This window comes from Myxine glutinosa, chromosome 2, assembly GCF_964187855.1.
Source record: "Myxine glutinosa chromosome 2, kmMyxGlut1.1, whole genome shotgun sequence".
Lineage (NCBI taxonomy): Eukaryota > Metazoa > Chordata > Myxini > Myxiniformes > Myxinidae > Myxine > Myxine glutinosa.
Genome location: NC_136262.1, coordinates 178,164,154 through 178,186,973, shown reverse-complemented (window position 1 = coordinate 178,186,973; position 22,820 = coordinate 178,164,154). Strand labels below are relative to the sequence as shown.

The 22,820-nt window shown below is 44.6% G+C and overlaps 2 protein-coding genes across 3 annotated transcripts in view; both read left to right on the top strand.

The window, feature by feature from the left end:
* The window catches only part of LOC144890825 (uncharacterized), a 75,165-nt gene extending 70,623 nt beyond the window's left edge, over positions 1-4,542 (top strand). Inside the window, exons 3-4 of the mRNA XM_078772678.1 lie at positions 3,517-3,590; positions 4,326-4,542. Of these exons, the coding sequence (XP_078628804.1) occupies positions 3,517-3,590; positions 4,326-4,542 (291 nt within the window). The remainder of the gene's footprint in view (positions 1-3,516; positions 3,591-4,325) is intronic.
* Positions 4,283-22,820, top strand: part of LOC137421049 (uncharacterized) — a 104,825-nt gene continuing 86,287 nt past the window's right edge. Inside the window, exon 1 of one of the 2 annotated variants that reach the window (XM_068106722.2) lies at positions 4,283-5,291. The gene's annotated coding sequence lies outside the window, so the exon portion shown is untranslated. The remainder of the gene's footprint in view (positions 5,292-22,820) is intronic. The other variant, XM_068106723.2, reaches the window with a different exon arrangement.

The following is a 22,820-nucleotide window of genomic DNA, read 5'->3' as shown; positions in this document are numbered from 1 at the left end:
TTACTTTTGACAGCGCACTCTTTCCCCATGCACCTGTCTGTCACACATCTTTCTCGCACACCCTCTCCCGTTACATCCTCTGTAACACTCACCACAGGCGTGCATTCTCCCTTTACACCCTCCGTAACACTCCTCACTACGCGCTTCCATGTGCTCCCTCGCACACGCGCTACGACCGACTCACTCTCGACAGCACCCTCACTCCTTGGCACGCACTTTTTCCTCACACACCCCAGAGTCGGACTTTCTCGCACACCTCCTTTTTCGCACACCAGACCTGTCGCACACTTCACCAACGGCCTCTCACGAACACCCGGGTCCATCTCGACCCCCAAGCTCATTAAATCACCTGGCGCATCATACGCACGACCATATTGGTCACCACTTACACCGGGTCCTCTTTCTCTTCGCTTCTCCTCCATCACCTGCGAATCCCTCATCCGGTTAATGAGCACATCATCACGATCCGAACACAGACTTTGGACCAATTCTTTTACTTCCTCCTTTATCTCTTTCTTATCCTCTCTCCGTCGCTTCTTAATTTCGCTCACCCCTTCTTCCACTTCTTCTAATTTCTGCTTCACCTCCTTTATTCCCCGGTACGTCTCCTCAAGTTCGTCCTCTAAGGCTACCTTGACCGTTTCTATGTGCGTCCTCACCTGCCGGTCCTTCGTCTCCATTACCTCTGTCACCTCGTCCAACCTCGTTGTCAGTCCCTCACGTACCATCTGACATTCCCTCTTCGTCGCTATCAAGTCGTCTTTTAGTTCTTTCTGTGTCGCTTTTAACCCTCCTAGTACCGCAGTGTTCCTTTGTACCTGCTCCACTAACTCAGTCTGTCCCACCGTCAGCTGTTCCACCTCCTGCGTCAGGTCCTCTATGCCCCCTTGTAACTTTACAGTCCCCTTTCTCACCTCCTTCTCCATGCGCTCCTTACAGTGCCTCACCTCCTTGCGCACTCCTCCGACCTCCTCACTCACACCTCTTCTGATCTCTTCTCCCATCACTTGCATCTCCTGCCCAGATGCCACCCTCATCTGCTCCATTTCCTCCCTGTGAGCATCCAATTTAGTTTCTACCCCCATTCTGACCCCCTCTATCTGCTGCCCCATTTTTTTAACTTCCCTTTCTGCTTGGTCCCTCATGTCCCTCAATTTGCCTTCCATACTGTTTTCTAACCCCTCTAACCCCTTTTGCATCCCTTCCATTTGATTCTCTTGAGCGGCCATTCTGTTTTCTACCCCCATTAACCCCTCCTGTATTTCCCCTAATCTATTGTCTAATCCCTCTATTCTACTCCCTAACCCTCCGATCTGGGCCCCCATGTCCTCCCTCAATTTCTCGCTATTGGACCCCATGTCCTCCCTCAATTTCTCGCTATTGGACCCCATGTCCTCCCTCAATTTCTCGCTATTGGACCCCATCCTTTGTTCTAACCATTGGCTATTGGCCCCCATGTCCTCTCTCATTTTCTCGCTATTCTGGGCCATAAGGGCCTTCATTTGTATTTAAAAAAGGTCCAAATCTACCAGCGGCGCTACTACGGTCGCGGGCGCGGTCGCCGTGGCCATGTGCGAGGCGCCATTTTGCGCGCCCGTAACCTCGTGCGCGAGGACGCCATTTTGCGACCCTGCCACCCTCACTGCTTCGCTCTCCTCATGTCCCTAAATTTGGTCCTGGATCGACCCTGCCTCACTCTCCTCTACCGGAACCCAGCCGTCTTGATCTGCCATAGCGCGACTTTCAAAATTCGGGTTTTTATTTTTGTAAAACACAATCAAATTTCGCCGTTAATAATTTTGAGCGCGTGAATCGCGCTTCGGGTCCGATCTCACTCCTCGACACCAATTGTTGCGGATCGCGGACGGATGTTATATTGACCGAGCGGTGGTGTATTACCGCGTCCGAACAGTTACTCCCCGATTAGAACCCGATCCCGCCCAACTCACCCGATTCCACTCGAACGTTGGCCGAATCGCGCTACGCTAAATCAATGATGGAAAGGACACAACGGCTGGGATAAATGAAACGACACCAGGGGGTACAGTTCTCAAGACCTCCGGAGGAGGATATAATTGGTGATGCAGAAAAGGGGTAGATTACAAGGTAAGAGGTAAAGCACAGAAAAGATGGGCACTTAGACACAGTCTTATCTATCCCCGACAGACCACAGACAAACGGAACAAGACTGACTTACACGGGGATTGATGGCAGGGAAGGACAGGCAGTCGATAGCACAAGGTGCACCTTGGCTCAGGGGCAGATTCAAACACGATCCGGTCCAGAGATGCGGGGAGGTATTGCAGCGCTCGGAGGTGGCGTCTCTCTTCCTTAAAGTCCAGCGCGCATCTGACGTCACCTCCCTCTTCCTGCGCATGCTCAGCGGGGAGTGACACGCCCTCGGCTCGTTGGCCCCGCCCCAGATGGGATCGGTCCGCCGCTTCTATTGGGTGCGGGGGGTTACCGGGCTCCGCCCTTGACGAGGAGCTGACAGCGAGCCCCTGCGTGGTAACCCCGTCGGAGCACATGTTCAATGGCGGCTAACCAAGCCGGAGTGAGGACGCACACTCCCCGCGCCGCCGCCGCTGTTGTTGTTGTTGTTGTTGTTGTACCATGAGGAAGAGCTGCGGGGAGGTATTGGGAGGTCCTAAACTTTCTAATGGTGCCATACAATCACATTCTGGTGCAACGAAGAGTCAGAATTCATGGAAACGAGTCCTTAACTGACATAGACTAAGAATAACTAGCAAGATGTCCTATAGTTGTCTACGTGAGATGCGGTGGACCTGGATGCGACATTTAATGGGGGAAATAGGGGGAGGTCGGGTCTACAGAGTGTTGTTTACAGAAAATGGGACTAGGGAATGGGGGATTGGGGATAGTTGGGAAGTATTGGGGAAATAGGGGAATATTTACAAGCGGATATGGATGGAGGCCAATCTCATATCCGCAACAATATATTCATACATACGTATATACATAAATGCATACATATGTATATGCATACATGCATGCATACGTATATTCATACATGCATACATATGTATATACATAAATGCATACATACGTATATACATACATGCATGCATACGTATATACATACATACGTATATTCATACATGCATACATACGTACATACATACATATTACATACATACGTATATTCATACATACATACACACGTATATACATAAATGCATACATACGTATATACATATATACATACATACATACACGCATACTTACATATAGATATACATATACACACATATACATACAGACAAACAATATTTGCCCTACGGGCTACGCTGTAAAAATATGGGAAGTAATTAGGTCCGAGGCCTTTGTCCGTCATTGCATCACCGCAAGTCCTCGTGGCCAGGGTAACGTGAACCAGGTGTCTCCTTACGCTTCAGCCTTGTGCACCACAGTTGATAGTCACACCCGGTCCAGGATTTGCTGGATGATTATCTTTCAAAAAATATAAACACCAAAATCTACTCCTGGGTGCTCCAGATCAACACCGTTTCAGGATTGGCTCCACGACATGACATCAACTTGGCACACCAGGCTTACGTCACCATCCGAAGGTCAGCATACTCTGAAATGCAGCACCCCATGAAGGCACTCCACCAGCACGGCAGTTATCCAGTCTGATTCGACTCCATGGAGGAGCAAGTCCAGGAGCACAGCTCAGAATGGAGTACGTGGCCAGGTTAGGTAGGTTACTTTCAAAACAAGTTCGCTAAACTTTTCTAAGCTCCGTCCCATGATGCCAACATTAACAGTGACGTTAAACCTGATTTTCAGGAGTCCATCCTTGGTAGTTCTATGGCTGATGCCATCGGGAACAGGTCTTTCATGCAGGTCGTTTGATTCTGAGTAAGTCGCCATTAATAATTCGGACCATTTTGGGAAACGTATTGGATTTTTATCTTTGCCAAGGAAAGACGGTGTCGTATCCGCCGGAATCCGAGAGATTTGTCACGTGCTTGAGAAAGAGGAGTGCGCCATGTCTAATTGGTTCTACAAGATGGACGACCATGGCTTGTTGATTGCGAAAAACACTCGGTTTTGAAAAGTGTTCCGAGCCTCACGAGCCACGTTTGGTGCACTCCAAATGGATCCATGCGAGTTCACGTTTTGGTCCCAAAAATGGTATCGGTTTGAGGAAAACTTTAGCAATGAAAGGAAATCAACAGAGAAACCTCGAGATGTGACCGAAGATATATTCTCTGGGCGCGCGTTCGGGCAAGATTACGTGTTTTGTTCACGTCGTGACGTGTTTGAAAAACTCCTGTGTCCATCTTATCGAACTCTCGCAGCTTGCTGGTGGTTAGAAGCGTTCCCGATGTAACTGGGATAGAGCAAGACCCATCCAAGGCGTTTTCCTTTGGCTCCATCCGACCATCAAGCTGGAATATAGCAAGACCCATCCAAGGCGTTTTCCTTTGGCTCCATCCGACCATCAAGCTGGAATATAGCAAGACCCTTCCAAGGCGTTTTCCTTTGGCTCCATCCGACCATCAAGCTGGAATATAGCAAGACCCTTCCAAGGCGTTTTCCTTTGGCTCCATCCGACCATCAAGCCTGGATATAGCAAGACCCTTCCAATGCGTTTTCCTTTGGCTCCATCCGATCATCAAGCCTGGATATAGCAAGACCCTTCCAAGGCGTTTTCCTTTGGCTCCATCCGACCATCAAGCCTGGATATAGCAAGACCCTTCCAATGCGTTTTCCTTTGGCTCCATCTGACCATCAAGCCTGGATATAGCAAGACCCTTCCAAGGCGTTTTCCTTTGGCTCCATCCGACCATCAAGCCTGGATATAGCAAGACCCTTCCAAGGCGTTTTCCTTTGGCTCCCTTTCACCATCAAACTGGGATAGAGCAAGACCGTTCCAAGGCATTTCATTTTGGCTCCATCTGACCATCAAACTATAATATAGCAAGACCCATCCAAGGCGTTTTCCTTTGGCTCCATCCGATCATCAAGCCTGGATATAGCAAGACCCATCCAAGGCGTTTTCCTTTGGCTCCATCCGACCATCAAGCCTGGATATAGCAAGACCCTTCCAATGCGTTTTCCTTTGGCTCCATCCGACCATCAAGCCTGGATATAGCAAGACCCTTCCAAGGCGTTTTCCTTTGGCTCCCTTTCACCATCAAACTGGGATAGAGCAAGACCGTTCCAAGGCATTTCATTTTGGCTCCATCTGACCATCAAACTATAATAGAGCAAGACCCTTCCAAGGTCTTTACCTTTGGTTCCATTTTCCCATCGATCCTACGGTAAGTTATTGGCGTTCACTGTGCTCCGAAAAGTCAATAACACGGTGTGTTATTGGTTTGTTTTAATGTGACTATCCATATTTTCCATTCCCTGGTTGTAAGGTAAGGTGACCATTGATGTCACTTCAATGCTCTAGGTTAGACCATTCCTGTGAAGGACTGCACCATTAGCCATGGGTAATGTTTCTTTGTTTTACCTTTTTCATTCAACTCTTATGTTCATTTTGTTTTGGATTGAGATGGGGATTTAGGTCTGCACGGTTTACTTTGTTTAGTTGCTTATGGACGAACATGGGCAGGCAAAATAGACGAGACCCTAGAGTCTAGACTCTAATTCTAGAGGTTTTTTTTTTGTTTTTTTTTGTATACTGAATTGAGGTTCGTGAAAGAGCTAACATTTATTTCACAAACAAATCAACCAGACAAACAAAATATACAAAAAGAGGGAGCGGAAGACAAGATGGGGAGAGAAGGGGAAGCACACAACCACAACATTTGAGAGCAGGGAGAAGTGTGGGAGGGAGAGAGTTGGGGGCAGGAGGCGTGGGAAGGGGGGGGGGGGGAGGGGGAGAGGTATAAAACACAAGGGGACCGAAATTAGCAGGGGTAGAAAAGATCAAGGTTTTGGATGGGGGAGGATAAGAGATGGTGGTGAACAGCTGTTTTAAAGACCTGGAGGGTGGAGTGGGATTGAAGAGAGTGAGGGAGTTTGTTCCAGAGGTGGGAGAAAAGAGGAATGAAGGAGTGAAGGTGAGCAGAAAGTCTTGATTTTGGCAGTTTAACCATAAGAGGGTTGCAGGCAGATCTTGTGTGACCTGTAGGAATATTTGGGGGGACAGAGCCCAGAGAGAGCTGGGGGGGCAAGGCCAGAGAGGAGTCGGTAGAAGACGGAAAGACCACCAACCTGCCTGCGGTGAGTGAGTGAAAGGCCCTTGGAGTTAGCTTCATCGCGGGAGATTCCAATGATTCTGAACGCTTTGGTTTCAACAGCGTGAAGACGAGCTAGGTGTGAGGCAGGAGCACCAGACCAGAGGGGACAGCAGTATTCCATAGAGCTGCGGATGAAAGCCTTGTATGTGGTGAGGAGCTCAGGTGTGCCAAGGAAGGACTTCGCACGATGGAGGATGCCCAGTCGGCGACTGGCTTTGGAGGCCAGATTTGAAATGTGGTTTTCCCAGGAAAGATCATGGCAAATAGTGAGACCCAAAAGCTTGAGTGACAGAACTTCTTGCAGAGGATTATTCAGAAAGTGGATGGGAGGGTTTTCCAGTCGGTCTTTTCGGAGAGACATCGTAAGAGTGTGAGATTTATCAGGATTGAAAGACATGTTCCATTTGTTTGCCCAGTCTGTGATTTTGTCCAGGTCTGCAGAGAGTGAGGAGGCTGCAGACTGCCGATCTGAGGGATGAGGAATGGAGCGACAGAGAGTAGAGTCGTCAGCAAAGAGATAGAGAGGATTTTCAAGAGAGTCAGAGAGATCATTGATGAAGACCAGAAAAAGCACAGGGCCCAGAACACTACCTTGGGGAACTCCAGCCTGAACAGGCAAAGGAGATGAGAGAAACCCATTCAGGGCCACACGTTGACTACGACCAGAGAGGAAGTCCGCCAGCCATGCGTGGAGATTTCCATGGATACCAAAGGAGGAGAGTTTGGTGAGCAGAGCAGGGTGCCAGACCGTATCGAAGGCACGTGAAATGTCAAGGGAGACAGCTCTAATTTCCTGTTTGGCGTTGAGGACCTCCATCCATTGTTGAGAAAGCAGAAGCAGCATGTCCAGAGTAGAGTGACCAGGTCTGAAACCAAATTGATGATCAGAGATCAAGCCATTGGAGAAGAGGAAAGATTTCATATCTGAAGCAATGATGGATTCCATGACTTTGCTGATAATTGGGAGAAGGCTGATTGGTCTGTAGTTGCTGGGATCTGTTTTTGCACCTTTTTGTGCAAAGCAGTGATGTTGGCTGATTTCCAAGCAGATGGCAGATGACCTTGAGCAAAAGAGAGGGTGAAGAGAACAGAAAGAGGGAGTGAAAGAGCGGAAGAACATGATTTTAGGACCCGTGGGCTGATGTCATCAGGACCAGTTGCAGAATCAGAGTCGAGGGTTGACACTGAACCTCTCAAGGTATGCAGAAGCCCTCTCAACTGTCTAGCCTAGGTTAAGAAAAGTTATGGACGGATTATGACAAAACTTGGTGGATGAGTTGTTTGGATAACGAGAACAATCAGATTCTATTTTGGTTCAGTTCCGAATCCAGACCTGGCCTATCAGTGGGTTACAAAGCGTAAACTGTTCAGCCTGCCGGAGGTACAGTCGTGGCCAAAAATATTGGTACCTTTGCACTTTTTTCAAATAGCTCACAATTTTCTTTTAAATAAGTTGAAATTGACAAAAGTATTTGGTCTCCACAATTCTTTATTTCACTGTTAATATTACAGAACCTTTGTTTTTGATTCAGAACTTCATATATCCTTTTAAATCAGAAAATAAAAAGAAATGGCATTGACAAAATTATTGACACCCTTGACTTAATATTTGGTAGCACAGCCTTTGGACAAAATAAATAACTGCAGTCGAGCGCTTCCTATAGCTATAAATGAGCTTCCTACACCTCTCTACTGGCAGTTTGGCCCACTCTTGTTGTGCAAACTGCTCCAGTTCTCCCAGATTTGAAGGGTGCCTTCTCCCAACTGCTGTTTTCAGATCTCCCCACAGGTGTTCAATGGGATTTATGTCTGGACTCATTGCTGGCCACTTCAGAACAGACCAGCGTTTTGTCTTGAACCATTCCTGGGTGCTTTTTGAAGTGTGTTTGGGGTCATTGTCCTGCTGCAAGACCCATGACCTTCGACAGAGACCCAGCTTTCTAACACTGGGTTGAACATTGCATTCCAAAATGCCTTGGTAATCTCCTGATTGCATGATGCCATGCACATATTCAAGGCACCCAGTGCCAGAGGCAGCACAGCAACCCAAAAATATCACTGAACCTCCTACATGTTACGAGTGTAGGGAAGGTGTTCTTTTCTTTGAAGGTTTCATTTTGTTTTCTGTAAACATAGAGATGATGTGTTTTACCAAAAATATCTAATTTGGTCTCATCTGTCCAGAGGACATTTTCCCAGAAGGATTTTGGCCTGTTCAGGTGTGTTTTGGAAAACTCCAGTCGGGCTTTCTCATGATTGTGTCTCTCACAGCAGTGGGGTCCTCCTGGGTCTCCTACCATAGAACCCCCTTTCATTGAGTTGGCGACGGCTGGTGCTAGTTGAAACTGTCTTATCTTGTGTCTGAAGGTCAGCTTGAATCTGTTTGGCTCGATCGAGTTTGTGATCTTGTTTGATTGAGATGCTTTCTCCAGCATTCAACAATCCTTCGCTGCAATCTTCGATCAAGTTTTCTCTTGTGGCCACGTCCAGTGAGGTTGGCTACAGTGCCATGGGCCTTAAACTTCCTGATAACATTGCGTACAGTGGACACAGGAACCTCAAGGTCTCCGGAGATGGACGTGTAGCCTTGAGATTGTCCATGCTTGACTACAATCTTGTGTCTGACCTCAGACAATTCTCTGGTTTTCTTTCTTTTCTCCATGCTCATTGCGGTACACTCAGTGACACAAAACAGCAGAATACAATGGCTTGATCTCGGATCATCTATTTGGATTCAGACCAAGTCATTCTACTCTGGACATGCTACTTCTGCCGTCTCAACAATGGATGGAGGTCCTCAATGCCAAGCAGGAAAGCAGAGCTGTCTCCCTTGACATATCTCATGCCTTCATTATGGTGTGGCACCCCGCCCTGCTCACCAAACTCGCCTCGTATGGTATCCATGGAAACCTCCACGCATGGCTTGCAGGCTTCCTTTCTGGTCGCAGTCAACGTGTGGCCCAGAATGGATTTCTCTCATCTCCCCTTCCTGTTCAGGCTGGAGTTCCTCAAGGCAGTGTTCTGGGCCCTTTGCTTTTTCTGGTATTCATCAATGATCTCTCCGACTCTCTGAAAAAATCCTCTCTATCTCTTTGCTAATGACTCCACTCTCTGCCGCTCCATATCCCAACCCTCAGATCAGCAGGCAGCACCCTCTTCACTCTCTGCAGACCTGGACAATATCACAAACTGGTAAAACAAGTGGAACATGTCTTTCAATCCTGACAAATCTCACACTCTCACTTTGTCTCTCCGAAAAGACCATCTGGACTATCCTCCCACCTACTTTCTGAACAATCCTCTTGAATAAGTTTTGTCACTCAAGCTTTTGGGTCTCACTATCTGCCATGATCTTTGCTGGGAAAACCACATTTCCAAGCTGGCATCCAAAGGCAGTCGCCGACTGGGCATCCTCCGTCACGCGAAGTCTTTTCTGGGCACTTCTGAGCTCCTCACCACATAAAAAGCTTTCATCTGCAGCTCAATGGAATACTGTTCCCCCCTCTGGACCGGTGCTCCTGCCTCACACCTCGCTCGGCTTCACGCGGTTTAAACCAAAGCATTCAGAATCATTGGAATCTCCCGCTATGAATCTGATTCTGAGGGCCTTTCTCTCTCACACCGCAGGCAGGTCGGTGGTCTTTCTGTCTTCTACCGACTCCTCTCCGGCCTTGCTCCCCCTGTTCTGTCTGTGCTCTGTCCCCAAATATTCCTGCAGGATGCACAATATCTGCCAACAACCCTCTTCTGGTGAAACTGCCAAAATCAAGACTCTGCTCACCTTCACTCCTTCATTCCTCTTTTCTCCCGCCTCTGGAACAAACTCCCACACTCTTCAATCCCACTCCACCCTCCAGGTCTTTAAAACAGCTTTTCACCACCATCTCTTATCTTCCCCCATCCAAAACCTTCATCTTTTCTACCCCTGTTAAAACACCCTAAATCCCCAACTTCTTTCCTGAAATTCCTAGAAGTGTTCATTTGCTATCTATCGTGTACCCCTCCCACCTCCCCCAGCCCTCCCCCTTCCACAGATCTACCGACGTCCCTGTTCTCTTCTGTTGTTGTGCTTGTGTACTTCCCTCTCTCCCCCTCTTGTCTCCCACTCCCTTCATTGCATGTTTTATGTGTCTGTGCATATTTTCATGTTCAATGTGTTATCTCTTACACGATCCTCGATTCTGTATAAACAGAAAAAAAACAGAATGACTCCTTTTCTCTATTCAAACTGGTTGAATAAGTGATTTTTATATTATAGGCACCTGCAACTCACCACAGGTGAGTTCAATTCCAAAGTAAAGGAGAATCATCTGATTGAAATCTAATTATTTTTTAACAACTTCTAAAAGGTGCCAATAATATTGTCCAGGCCATTTTAGGATTTATGTGTGGAATAAGCCAAGATTTAGTAATTTTTTCCTCTTTTTTGGTTTTGTTCCACTGCAAACCAAATAAATACATTTGTGGATAGCAAAAGATTTTTAAATTTGAACAATTTTCTGGAGGAAATGGTGCATTATTTGAAAAAAAGTGCAAGGGTGCCAATATGTTTGGCCACGACTGTACATATGCACATCATTTTGTTTCGTGAAGTGATCAAAGATGGCCGACTGGTGGCCATTTTGTTACTTAAACGTGTCCCCAAACATTTCTTCAACATGCATGGTCTGATTTTGTTCAAACTTGCAAAAGCAGAATGCATGATGGCATATACTTGCCCCTCACTTTATTTTGCGATCTGTTCAAATATGGCCGATTGATAGACTGGCAGTCATTTTAGTTATTAAAAAAACCCCAATGTTGGCCATGGCCTCAATCATTTCTCTTACAGGCATTTACCGATCCTGTTCAAACTTGGCACACAGAAAACAAATGATGGGGTAGATATGCATGTCATTCCTTTTTGAGATTAGATCCAAGATGGCTGGCTGACTGGTGGCCATTTTGTTACTTAAACGTGGCCCCAATCATTTTTTGACATGCATGGACCGATTTTGTTCAAACTTGGCACAAAGACAATACATGAGAGTGTACACTGTACATACGCAGCATATTTTGTTTGGTAATCCGACCAAAGATGGCCGAGACTGACGGCGTTCAACTCCATCCAGAAAAATTACTAAAACCACGGGGGCTAGGGTGCACACGGTGCCCCTTTAAATATATATATTTATAGAATCAATCTGTCCCTGGTCTCATTGTATTCCTATACCAAAATAAGAAAGCCAGGCAAACTTTCAAGAAGATTGGAAACTATTGTTACGGACACGACTTTGATGTTATGGTGGGCCGAGCGGAATGGCCGCCGTGTTCGCACAAGTTACCCGATTCCACTCGAACGTTGACTAAGTCGCGCTATGCTAAATCAATGATGGAAAGGACACAATGGCTGGGTTAAATGACACGACACCAGGGGTACAGTTCTCAAGACCTCCGGAGGAGGATATAATATGGGATATGCAGAACGTTTAGATTACAACGGCACAAGAGGTACAGCACAGAAAGGTGGGCACTTATACACGGTCTTATCTTAGCCCCGACAGACCACAGACAAACGGGACAAAACTGACTCACACAGGGATTGATGGCAAGGAGGGGCAGGCAGTCGATGGCTCAAGGTGCACCTTGACTCAGGGGCAGAATCGACCCGGTCCGGTCCAGAGAGGCGGGGAGGTATTTTCGCGCTGGAGGTGGCGTCCGTTCTCCTTCGTAGCTGAGGCGCATCTGACGTCACCTCCGGTAAGTGGCTGCGTATATCCAGCGGGGAGTGACACGCCCTCGGCTCGTTAGCTCCGCCCCAGATGGAATCGGTCCGCCGCTTCTTATTGGGTGCGGGGGGGTTACCGGGCTCCGCCCTTGACGAGGAGCTGACAGTCAGCCCCTGTGTGGTAACCCCGTCGGAGCACATGGTCAATGGCGGCTAACCAAGCCGGAGTGAGGACGCGCACTCCCCGCGCGCTGTTGTTGTTGTTGGTGTTGTTGTTTCATGAGATGATGGGAGGATGCGGAGATGAGATTGTGGGGAGGTATTGGGAGGTCCTAAACTTACTACTGGTGCCATACAATCACATTCTGGTGCAACGAAGAGTCAGAATTAATGGAAACGAGTCCTTAACTGACATAGACTAAGAATAACTAGCAAGATGTCCTATAGTTGTCTACGTGAGATGCGGTGAACCTGGGCACGACATTTAATGGGGGAAAAAGGGGAAGGTCGGGGCTACAGAGTGTTGTTTACAGACAATGGGACTAGGGAATGGGGGATTGGGGATAGTTGGGGAGTATTGGGGAAATAGGGGAATATTTACAAGCGGATATGGATGGAGGCCAAATCCCATATCCGCAACACTATTTATGTGTCCCACCACTGCTTTGAATATTCACTGGCAAAAACAAATAAACGGCAATAAACGCTTACAGAAATAGGTGGTATACATACAAAGGACACATGTAGGGATTTATTTTGTTAGCAAACATCGACAGAAAATATTAATGCATGACAGACATAGTTCAGATATTGATATAAAGTACATTTTATATTCCTTCACAAGTTCACACATGTATTCAACAATGTATTAATTGAACATAATGGCCAATTTGGCTAACATACACAAAACAGAAAGGCAACAAACTCATGAATCAGCTGCTTATGACTTTTGGTCCCACAGTCTTTATTGTCCCTGACTTTTATCATCTGGTTCAGTTGTCCTTTTTCTCAGATTGGGCCTCATCTTTCTGTTCTCTTCAACAACTTGGAGAACATTCTGATAGTGCTCTTCACCGCGAGCAGCTGCCAAGAAGTCGGAGCTCAGCTTCACGCCTCGTTCTGCTGAATCATTCACTACATTGATTGCTCCAACATTGATCAAGGCATTCTTGTAGAATTCTGATTCAGGCCACTCGGAAACATCCAGGGACAGGAACCCTGCTTCCAGCTTCAGAACATGGAAGAAAAACCATGAATCTTCGGTGACAAAGTCAGCAAGTTTTGAGCCGAGATTGACTTCTGTTGGGAAACTTGGTTTGCCGAAGCCTGTTCCGAAACGATTCTCAGGAAGCTGGCGCGGTGTGTCAGGTCTTTTTTGGAGCAGTTGGTCTGCAAGTAGGCGACACTCATGAGCTGGGGTGTTACTGCTGAATAGTGCCAGTGGTATTAGCTCTCCGGTAAGGTACCACAGGTGTCGACTGAATGCCTTCAGTGCCTACTGGCCACTATGGTGTTGAGTTCCTGATACCGTAGCAGCTTCTTGTACAGGAGGAGGTCATTCCAGGGCGCATCTACACTGATGGAGCATTGCATCCACCAAGTGGAATAGACGAGTGTTGCAAAGGTGACGAATTCTGTGAGCTTCTTTTCCCTGGTGCTTGGCTGTTATTGTTCCAGATGGGAGATCCTGGATTTGTGTCTCAAACAGGCAGATTTTCAAACAGTAGATCAATTTCGCCATCCACCTAGCTTCGTGTAAGGCACCAGGACGCTGAAATGTTGTAGTAGGGTCGTCAGGATCGAGATAGACTGCACACAGCTGTAGAAATTCTTTGTAGTCGTCCCGTTTCTGGTCAACTTGTGATGTCACGAGTTGCAAGGTTTCTGCACGCCATTCATCAATTAGATCTTTACCTTCCTCGGGAAATGACGCTAACTGTATTCGGTGCAGTGGCTGATCGCTCTCATGGGGAACCAAGTTCCAATTTGTCCTGAGACGAGTGAACAGCATGACATCTGGAGACTTGGATGTCTCGATCTTGAGATCCTCAAACACGTGCATAAGAATGACTTCTCCTACGTGATGCCGACAACCAGACCACAAAAGTGGACGTTCTAGGGTTTCCTGTATCTGAATGCATGCTGCGGACACATGCCCTGTGTTGCTAGCGGTCGTATCAAACACCATGTTGCAAATGGAGTCTGTGCAGTTCCAACTGCACAGCAAATCAAATGTGAGCTTTGAAATGATTTCTCCAGATTTTTTATCAGTTCCAGGTTTGTAAGCAGGCACACCAAGAACCTTGATGTCTGTCACATCTCCATCCGCCACAGTCAGCCGCTCCTCATTTTCATATTTATTTGTGAGCGAGGGAAGCAGCTTGCCATCCCAGTGAAGAGAAGCAAACTGTGGAACATCCCACTTCTCCTGGTAACTTTCAGCTATTTGCTTTCCGATTTCTCGTCTGGATTTATCAGCCACAGCATACGATGTATATACTTTGGACACATCCTCTCCAGCTTCCTGGACGAATGCCTCAGTGAAAGCAGCCTGTTGTGATGGAGTCATCTTCATTCTGGTAGCAAGTGCAACCATTTTGGGGGATTTCATGATGTTATGAGGTATGAAAGCCTCTGTCCCAGAATGTACCACTCGTCTGTGCTTTCTTCTCGGATGTGTATCCATAGAGGTTCCTGGCAAGAGATCCACTCCATCCTCGGTGTCACCAGGATCAGTATCAGAACTGCTCTCAAATGTTGCTGTAGCAGTTAACTCCGCCATCTCAGCTTCTGCCTTTTCTTGCCTTTGTCTGTCCAGAAGCTTGCGTTGTTCTGATCTCTGTTTCTGTTTCGCGAGGGAAGCGTCAAAACCTCCAAAGCTAGCAATACGATCTGTCTTCATGGACTGCAGGAATTTGATGTCCTCAGGAGTTTTCATTTTCTCTTCAGCATCAGGCGGCCAGAGTGGGAATGTTTTGGAAAGATCCTGCTCATGTTCATGGACTTTGCTCAAAACAGTTGGCATGTCACGGTGACTTTTGGGGATTTGTCTTAGTTTGGAGTTCTCATCGTGCAGCTTCAAGATCTTTTCACATGCTTTGCGATCACATATCAAAGGAACGTTTGCTTTCTCATAAAAAGGCTGAATCTTTGCAAGCACCAGCTTGGAACAATCCCACTTGGTTTTGTTGGTAGAATATCCATCCTGTATATGGAATATCAGACACCGAAGGACCTGTAGTGCTGTAGGCAAGCGAGATCCAGTTATTTCTGAATCAACGTCCGTGATTGATTGACCTAGTGCAAATATCTCAGAAGAGTTTCTTGTTTTCATTCTACTAGATCCTGCTGCAGTTGCTGGCGAACCTGGCGTAGATTCATGCTGGAGTTCATCAGTTGAGCAGATATCAAGAACACCAGCATCTTGTGATGATTTATCCTCCTCCATAATATTTCCTCTCTGCTAGTAATTCTGGCAGCGCACACAAACGTATCACAAATGTGTGTCAATATCTACAACTGGGTAATAGCATCTGTGTCATGACAGGCCAAAGGCAAACATGTCAGCTACATCAGGATCAGTTCCTGCATAATGCATATACTGTACTTGCTACAGAGCAGATCAGTCAATCAGCTCATATTGTGACTGCATTGTTTTGTCTAGACAATGTCTAGACTGTGCATGTCTAAAAATAGCCCCAATTTAGCAGCAGTTTCCATGGCAACTGTCTGGACATTTCATCCCTGGCATTTCTATTTACAACTTTACACAGGTAAATCAATTCACATTGAACTCTCAAGAAAAAACAACAACAAATAATGATACTAGTGCTGGAATTAAAGACAGCCTATTTACCATAATATTGTTATAATGGTGGCTTATGGCCATTTTTGTGGAAATATTCAAGTGAATGGTGGGACACATAAATAGAGTCCAATTTTCATAAAAATTGACGAGGACTATTATTTTGCCACTGGGCCAATCTGGCTCTCAGCGGCCCTGGGTAGGGGAGGAACGTACCGTTCTGTTATTAGCTTACCTACATATGACCTCAACATACTGTTACATGTTACCACCCCAAACACAGGTTACGGTGCACTTCAGAATCTCGAGAGGGAACGCGGCAGAAAGATTTGTTATTTTGAGTGTTCTAATAAACCACGGTAAAACCACACCAATGCAATTGTGTAGAACAAAACAAGTAATTGTATTAATAAGTCTCACATACATAATTATAACACTATGAAAGAAAGTACAATGAAAATGTCACTTGCATTAAATGAACAATACATATGATGGTACTATCACTCCCCAATGCTCTCAAAGCAATAAACTCACAATACGCCAAATGTGAGTGGAATGTAACATTCCCAAAGTCTGTGCACAGATCCCCACACTGGTTGAAGGTCGAAGTCATGCAGAACGGCAAAACAATAGGCACGTATTGACGCGGCTGTGGATGAGGAGTTACGAGGTGAGAAGTTGATATGGCCATTGAGCCGATAGGTAAACCAACGGCAATCAACACGATGAGGTCGACATGGAAATCCCAACAACAAACACGATGCACCAGGCGGACGGTCTCCTTGAGGGAAAATGGTGGATCGGGCTGTAATGGAGGCACTTGCTTTCCCTCCAACAATAGCTCACACTTGGTGATAAAACCTGAGACGCAGGTTTAATTGCAATCGCAATATGTGACGATGTCGTGGGCAATCCCTTTCCCAGAAAGCTTCAACTCATTCGCGACCAATATCAAAAAAGTCCACTCGCAGCCTGTTTTTAATAACAGGTGCACATATAAACACTCGAATAATTAATTTTGTGTTGTTGGCAACAATTCACGATATGAATTCAAACAATTCACGATACAAAACATATTACTTGATCACTCCCGGGGAAAAAAGCAAGGCAGTGTATAAGCACAAGACCCAATTGAGGCCTGAAAGCCGATTACCTGATTTTAATTTTATTTTATTTTAAATCCATACATATCCCTCAACCCTCCTCTGGATGAAAGAGGAGGCCATGCAAAGTTTGGTCGCACTCGTTCCTGCAGGGTCCAAATGCATAAACAAACAAGAAAGAGCAATCAGAGATTGCAGACCCTCGCCAGGACATATTTTCAGTGGTTTTTAAGGCTTTTTTGTTAAAACAAATATGGTGGCCAAACCACGTCAACTACGACGTCATCGTTATTTACTTTTTCTCCACCAATTTATCCCTAGATGATGCTCAAGAAATTTCATCTTGATCGGATGATGTTTTGCACTTGTCGAATTATGACGTCATAATAGAGGCACCATATGACATCATCATTAACATGTTATTTCACATGGAGACTTTAAAATGAGCCATGTCTCAATTTTTTCTCTTTCAGAGATACTTTCAGAGATCTTTCTTTCAGAGATGTAGTTCTTTCATAGATATGGAGGTGCAAATATTTTCGGTTTTTCCAAGATGGCGGCCGAACCACGTGACCGATGACATCATCATTATTATTTTTTTCTCCACCAATTTATCCCGAGATGATGCTCAAGAAATTTCATCTTGATCAGATGAAGTTTTGTACGCTTTATTTTGCTTTTGCCATGGTCTGGAGAACTGAAAAGTCCATGTGAGTCCCATGTGAGTTTGGAGAGCTGGCAGACGAAATGATCCGGGACCAGCTGGTCGAGAAAACAAATTCACCTCGCATTAGAGGAGTTTGTTGTGTCGTAATGTACTCCAAGAATGAAGAATTCAGTATGGTCCAACAGTTTTATTCAATCCAACATCGGACGCACGTCCCATTCGGCGTTCCAATCCTCTCCATGCTCTGTCCTCTACCAGGAACTCCTTTTCCAATTCGCGACGCCCCCTCGAGCGTACCTTCTATGCACAACACCAAAGATCCCTCCCTCGACAATGAACTGAACAGACCAGGTAGGCTCTCACATGGAGCCTAAGCGAGTTTTTAAAGAAGATAATCCAACTTTAGTTTTGCATGTAGCAGATGGGAGTGACATTTATTTCTGCACCATCCCTACATAGAGAGTACTAGCGTACTCTCTGATTGATATATATATATATATATATATATATATATATATATATATATTTATTTATTTATTTATTGAAAATATACATATATATATGCATATATAATCGGGAGATTAAATCAGACGCGGACGTAGCTTCAGGACGTCGATCTTTAATTTTTGACAAGCTTTCGACCAACAAAGGTCTTCTTCTTAGTCGTCCCCAAGTTCAACGGAACTTGAACTTCCGTTGACTTCTGTTGTTGAACTTGACTTCCGTTGAACTTGGGGACGACTAAGAAGAAGACCTTTGTTGGTCGAAAGCTTGTCGAAAATTAAAGATCGACGTCCTGAAGCTACGTCCACGTCTGATTTAATCTCCCGATTATTTATTTCATGCAAATGAGACGCCCTGCTCGTACTGTGGAGTTTCTACTATTTCTCACAGTTATATATATATATTATATATATATATATATGTATATATATATATATATATATATATATATATATATATATATACATACACACAGTCACGTGAAAAAGTAAGTACACCCCATGTAAAGTTTTGACTTTTTCAACATATTTCAACATACAGCTATTTGATCTTCATTTCAACAATATTGATAGATAAAGGTGATATAATATAACAAATATCATGAAACATTTACATTTTGTAGTCCATTGTATAATTTAAATAAACATAAATACAAATTTCGCATGTGGAAAAAGTATGTACACCCCTACATTTATCACTACTTCAAATACCTAAAATTAGAATCAGGTGCACCAGCTCAGGTGCAAATGATTAGAACATTGTTAGAGAGGATATTGGAGGAACCTGTCTTATTTAAACCTCAGACATTTAGTTTGGTTTGCTCTTTGTTGTTGAAGTGTGCGGCGTCACCATGCCTAGATCAAAAGAGCTCTCTGAGGCCTTCAGAAAGAAGGTTATAGATGCCTACGAGTCTGGGAAGGGATTTAAAAAGATCTCCAAACAATTTGAAATCAATCATTCGACTGTCCGGAAGATCATCTACAAGTGGAGAAGTTTCCAAACAACTGCCAACTTGTTCAGGCCAGGCCGCCCCAGCAAGATAAGCCCGAGAGCAGACCGCAAGATGCTGAAAGAAGTCTTGAAGAACCCCAGAATGTCATCACGGGACCTACAGGTAGCTCTTGCCACTGTTGATGTCAAAGTGCACGAGTCTACCATTAGAAAGAGGCTGCACAAATTTGATCTACATGGGAGGTGTGCCAGGAGGAAACCTTTGCTGTCCAGAAAGAACATCAGGGCAAGACGAAAGTTTTCCAATGAACACCGAGGCAAAGACCAGCACTTCTGGAACAATGTGCTCTGGACAGATGAGTCAAACGTCGAGCTATTTGGCCACAGTACCAGAAGACATGTTTGGTGAAAACCAAAGACAGCATTTGACCACAAGAACCTGATACCAACTGTAAAGCATGGTGGTGGAAATATTATGGTTTGGGGCAGCTTTGCTGCCCAGGGCCTGGGCAGCTCACCATCATAGAATCCACTTTGAATTCTTCATTGTACCAGAGGGAGCTTGAGGATAATGTGAGGCCATCTGTCGGAAAGTTGAAGCTCAACTGAAGGTGGAACTTGCAACATGAACATGACCCTAAACATACCAGTAAATCCACCAAGGAATGGCTGAAAAGAAAGAAATGGAGGGTTCTGGAATGGCCAAGTCAAAGCCCGGATCTAAATCCCATCGAGATGTTGTGGGGGGATTTGAAACGAGCTGTGCATGCAAGAAACCCCTCAAACATCGCACAGCTGAAAGAATTCTGCATGGTGGAGTGGGCTAAAATTTCTCCCAGTCGATGTCAGAGACTGGTCGACAGTCATAAGAAACGCCTACTTGAGGTTGTTTCTGCCAAAGGGGGCAATACCACCTATTAGAGCCAAGGGTGTACTTACTTTTTCCACATGCGTAATTTGCATTTATGTTTATTTAAATTATACAATGGACTACAAAATGTAAATGTTTCATGATATTTGTTATATTATATCGCCTTTATCTGTCAATATTGTTGAAATGAAGATCAAATAGCTGTATGTTGAAATATGCTGAAAAAGTCAAAACTTTACGTGGGGTGTACTTACTTTTTCACCTGACTATATACATATATATATATATATATATATATATATACATATATATATATATAGATATACATATATATATATATATATATAGATATACATATATATATATATATATATACATATATATACACATATATATATATATATATATACATACATATATATATATATATATATACATAGACATATATATATATATATATGCATATGTATATATATATATATATATGCATATGTATATATATATATATATACATATATATGTATATATATATGTACATATACATGTATATATTATTTTTAATTTTAGAAACAGGAATCAAATTCCTGCGAGGGGCTAAGTGTGAAAAAATTCTGACTCAATGCGGGGCTCGAACCACGGACCTCCGTTGATTACGCGTCAACAGCCCACTGCGCATGTACATATGTGCAGTGGCAACTGTTATCCGTAACTGTTATCCGTTGTTATCCGTAACAATATATATTGTTACGGATCTCAAACGTTATCCGTTATCTCAAACGTTATCTCAAACGTTATCCGCAACTGTTATCCGTTGTTATCCGTAACAATATATATTGTTACGGATCTCAAACGTCGGCTCCCCCTTATCAAGAGGGGGTTAATCCCCTTGTCTTTGATCTGGCCGACGCGACTCTGGAGGTTATGACGTCACTTCCGGACGACGTTAACTAGGGTTGTAAGCCGTCTTCTTATTACCTACTTATTAACGCCGCCCAGTAAGCAAGGAAATAACTCCCGCTCGAACCACGGATATTGATGGGATATGCCGAGCGGATAGCAATCCGCGATCCGAGCTGTTAGCAAATGATTAGACCCGATTGTAGCGGTTCACAATCGTGCCACGCTTACCCAATTGAGAAAAGACTGATGCGATCGGATAAGAGGAAATCAGGAAAATAGGAAGAACAAATCAATTTATTAACAACTGTACAAGAAGAAGAGGAAATGAAAGAAATGTACATGAAAGAAAGAGGAAGGAAAAGCACACAGGGCAGTCTTAATTACAGGCTTAACGTACTCCCTGGACAAACGGGCCCGTCTCACACACACAGACACTCACACGGGGGTTGCAGATTAACAGGTTGGAAGGTCACCAGCGTGTCCAGGCTCCAGTCCGGCTCTGGTCCAGGCGATGAAAAACCCGGCAGGCAGCTCTTCGTATAGCGTAACGCAACGCGAACGGACACATATCATGGGGGAAGGCTGGTATATTGCGCACGTACTTTGCGCACGACTCGCGCCAAATGCCGCCTCCCCAATGTCCTGTACGCAAGCGCCAATTGTGCAAGTCCTGTCCTCTCCGCACCATCCTAAGGTCGACCTTCGCACCGTCCTCCAAATCGCAGCAGTCCTGGACAGTCCTCTGTTAGAGTCCTGTGGTAATCAGTGCCAGCGAGTAAGTCCTTTCAATGCCAATCTTTCACTTGAGTCCTGTTAGCGCAAGCTTCCTCGGTAAGTCCTTTTTAACGAGCGCTGCTGCATAAGTCCTGTAAAAGGGCTTTGTGCGCTGGCTTTTATAAGTGAAGCCAGCGAACGCTCCGCCAGCCCCAACCACGCCCTGTCAGGCGATGTCACTCCAGCCCTGGTTGGCTGGTTATCGCTTACCGGCCCCGCCCTGACGGCTGGGTGACGTGGCCACACCTTCTCCGTGGTGCTCCACCCCCCTTTTTCCGGGCCTCACCTCGTGGCTTATGGCGGCGTTTAGCGAGCTTACGCTCAAGGGCAGCGAACGCTGCTAACAAAGGCGTGTAACAAATTGGGAAGGGCCATGGGGCACAGACTGGAGCGCGCCTAATGGTGTCGCTTGGAGGGAGGCTGCAAAAATGGACGAAAGGGCCTACTTCTTATTTGATTGACGCAACGCAGATTCAACTATTGGAAAATGGCCTCATCTAACACATACTAAGAAATAACTGATGTCCTATGGTGACCTACGTGTTGCTTGTGGCCTATCTATGGGGTGCTATATTTAACCTTTAATGATGTGATATTTACAAACAAGTGTGGGTTCTTAAAACCGCAACAATATATATATATACATATATATACATATATATATTTACATATATACATATATACTGTATATATATATATATGTATATATAGTTATATACATATATATATATATACATAGATATATATATATATATATATATATATATATATATATATATATATATATATACACATATATACAGTATATATATATACATATATATATATATATATATATATATATATATATATATATATATATATACACATATATACAGTATATATATATACATACATATATATATATATATATATATATATATACATTATATATATATATATATATATTTATTTATTTATTTATATTCAAGCTTTTTGGAAGGGATAGAACATAGAACGGAACATATTAGAACACTTGAACTGTGTAAAGTATGGAAACGTGCTAACAGGTCGGTAGAGGGACATTTGGAGGAAGAATTGACATTTTGCCAATTCTACCGACGGATTTCGTGAAACTGGAGTTTGGGGGTTTTTTTCCCTCATGCTTTCTGAAAATATTTTCCCAATGTTTTATCGTTTATCTTTTCCATGAGGGTAGTAGGGCTGCAGATTATTGTCAAAAAGTGCCTTAAAATTGGCGGAACTGGCAGCTAGCTTCCTCCCAGATACTTTTGGTATTTTTTATAAAGTAGGGGCCTTGACAAGTTCACAAACCAA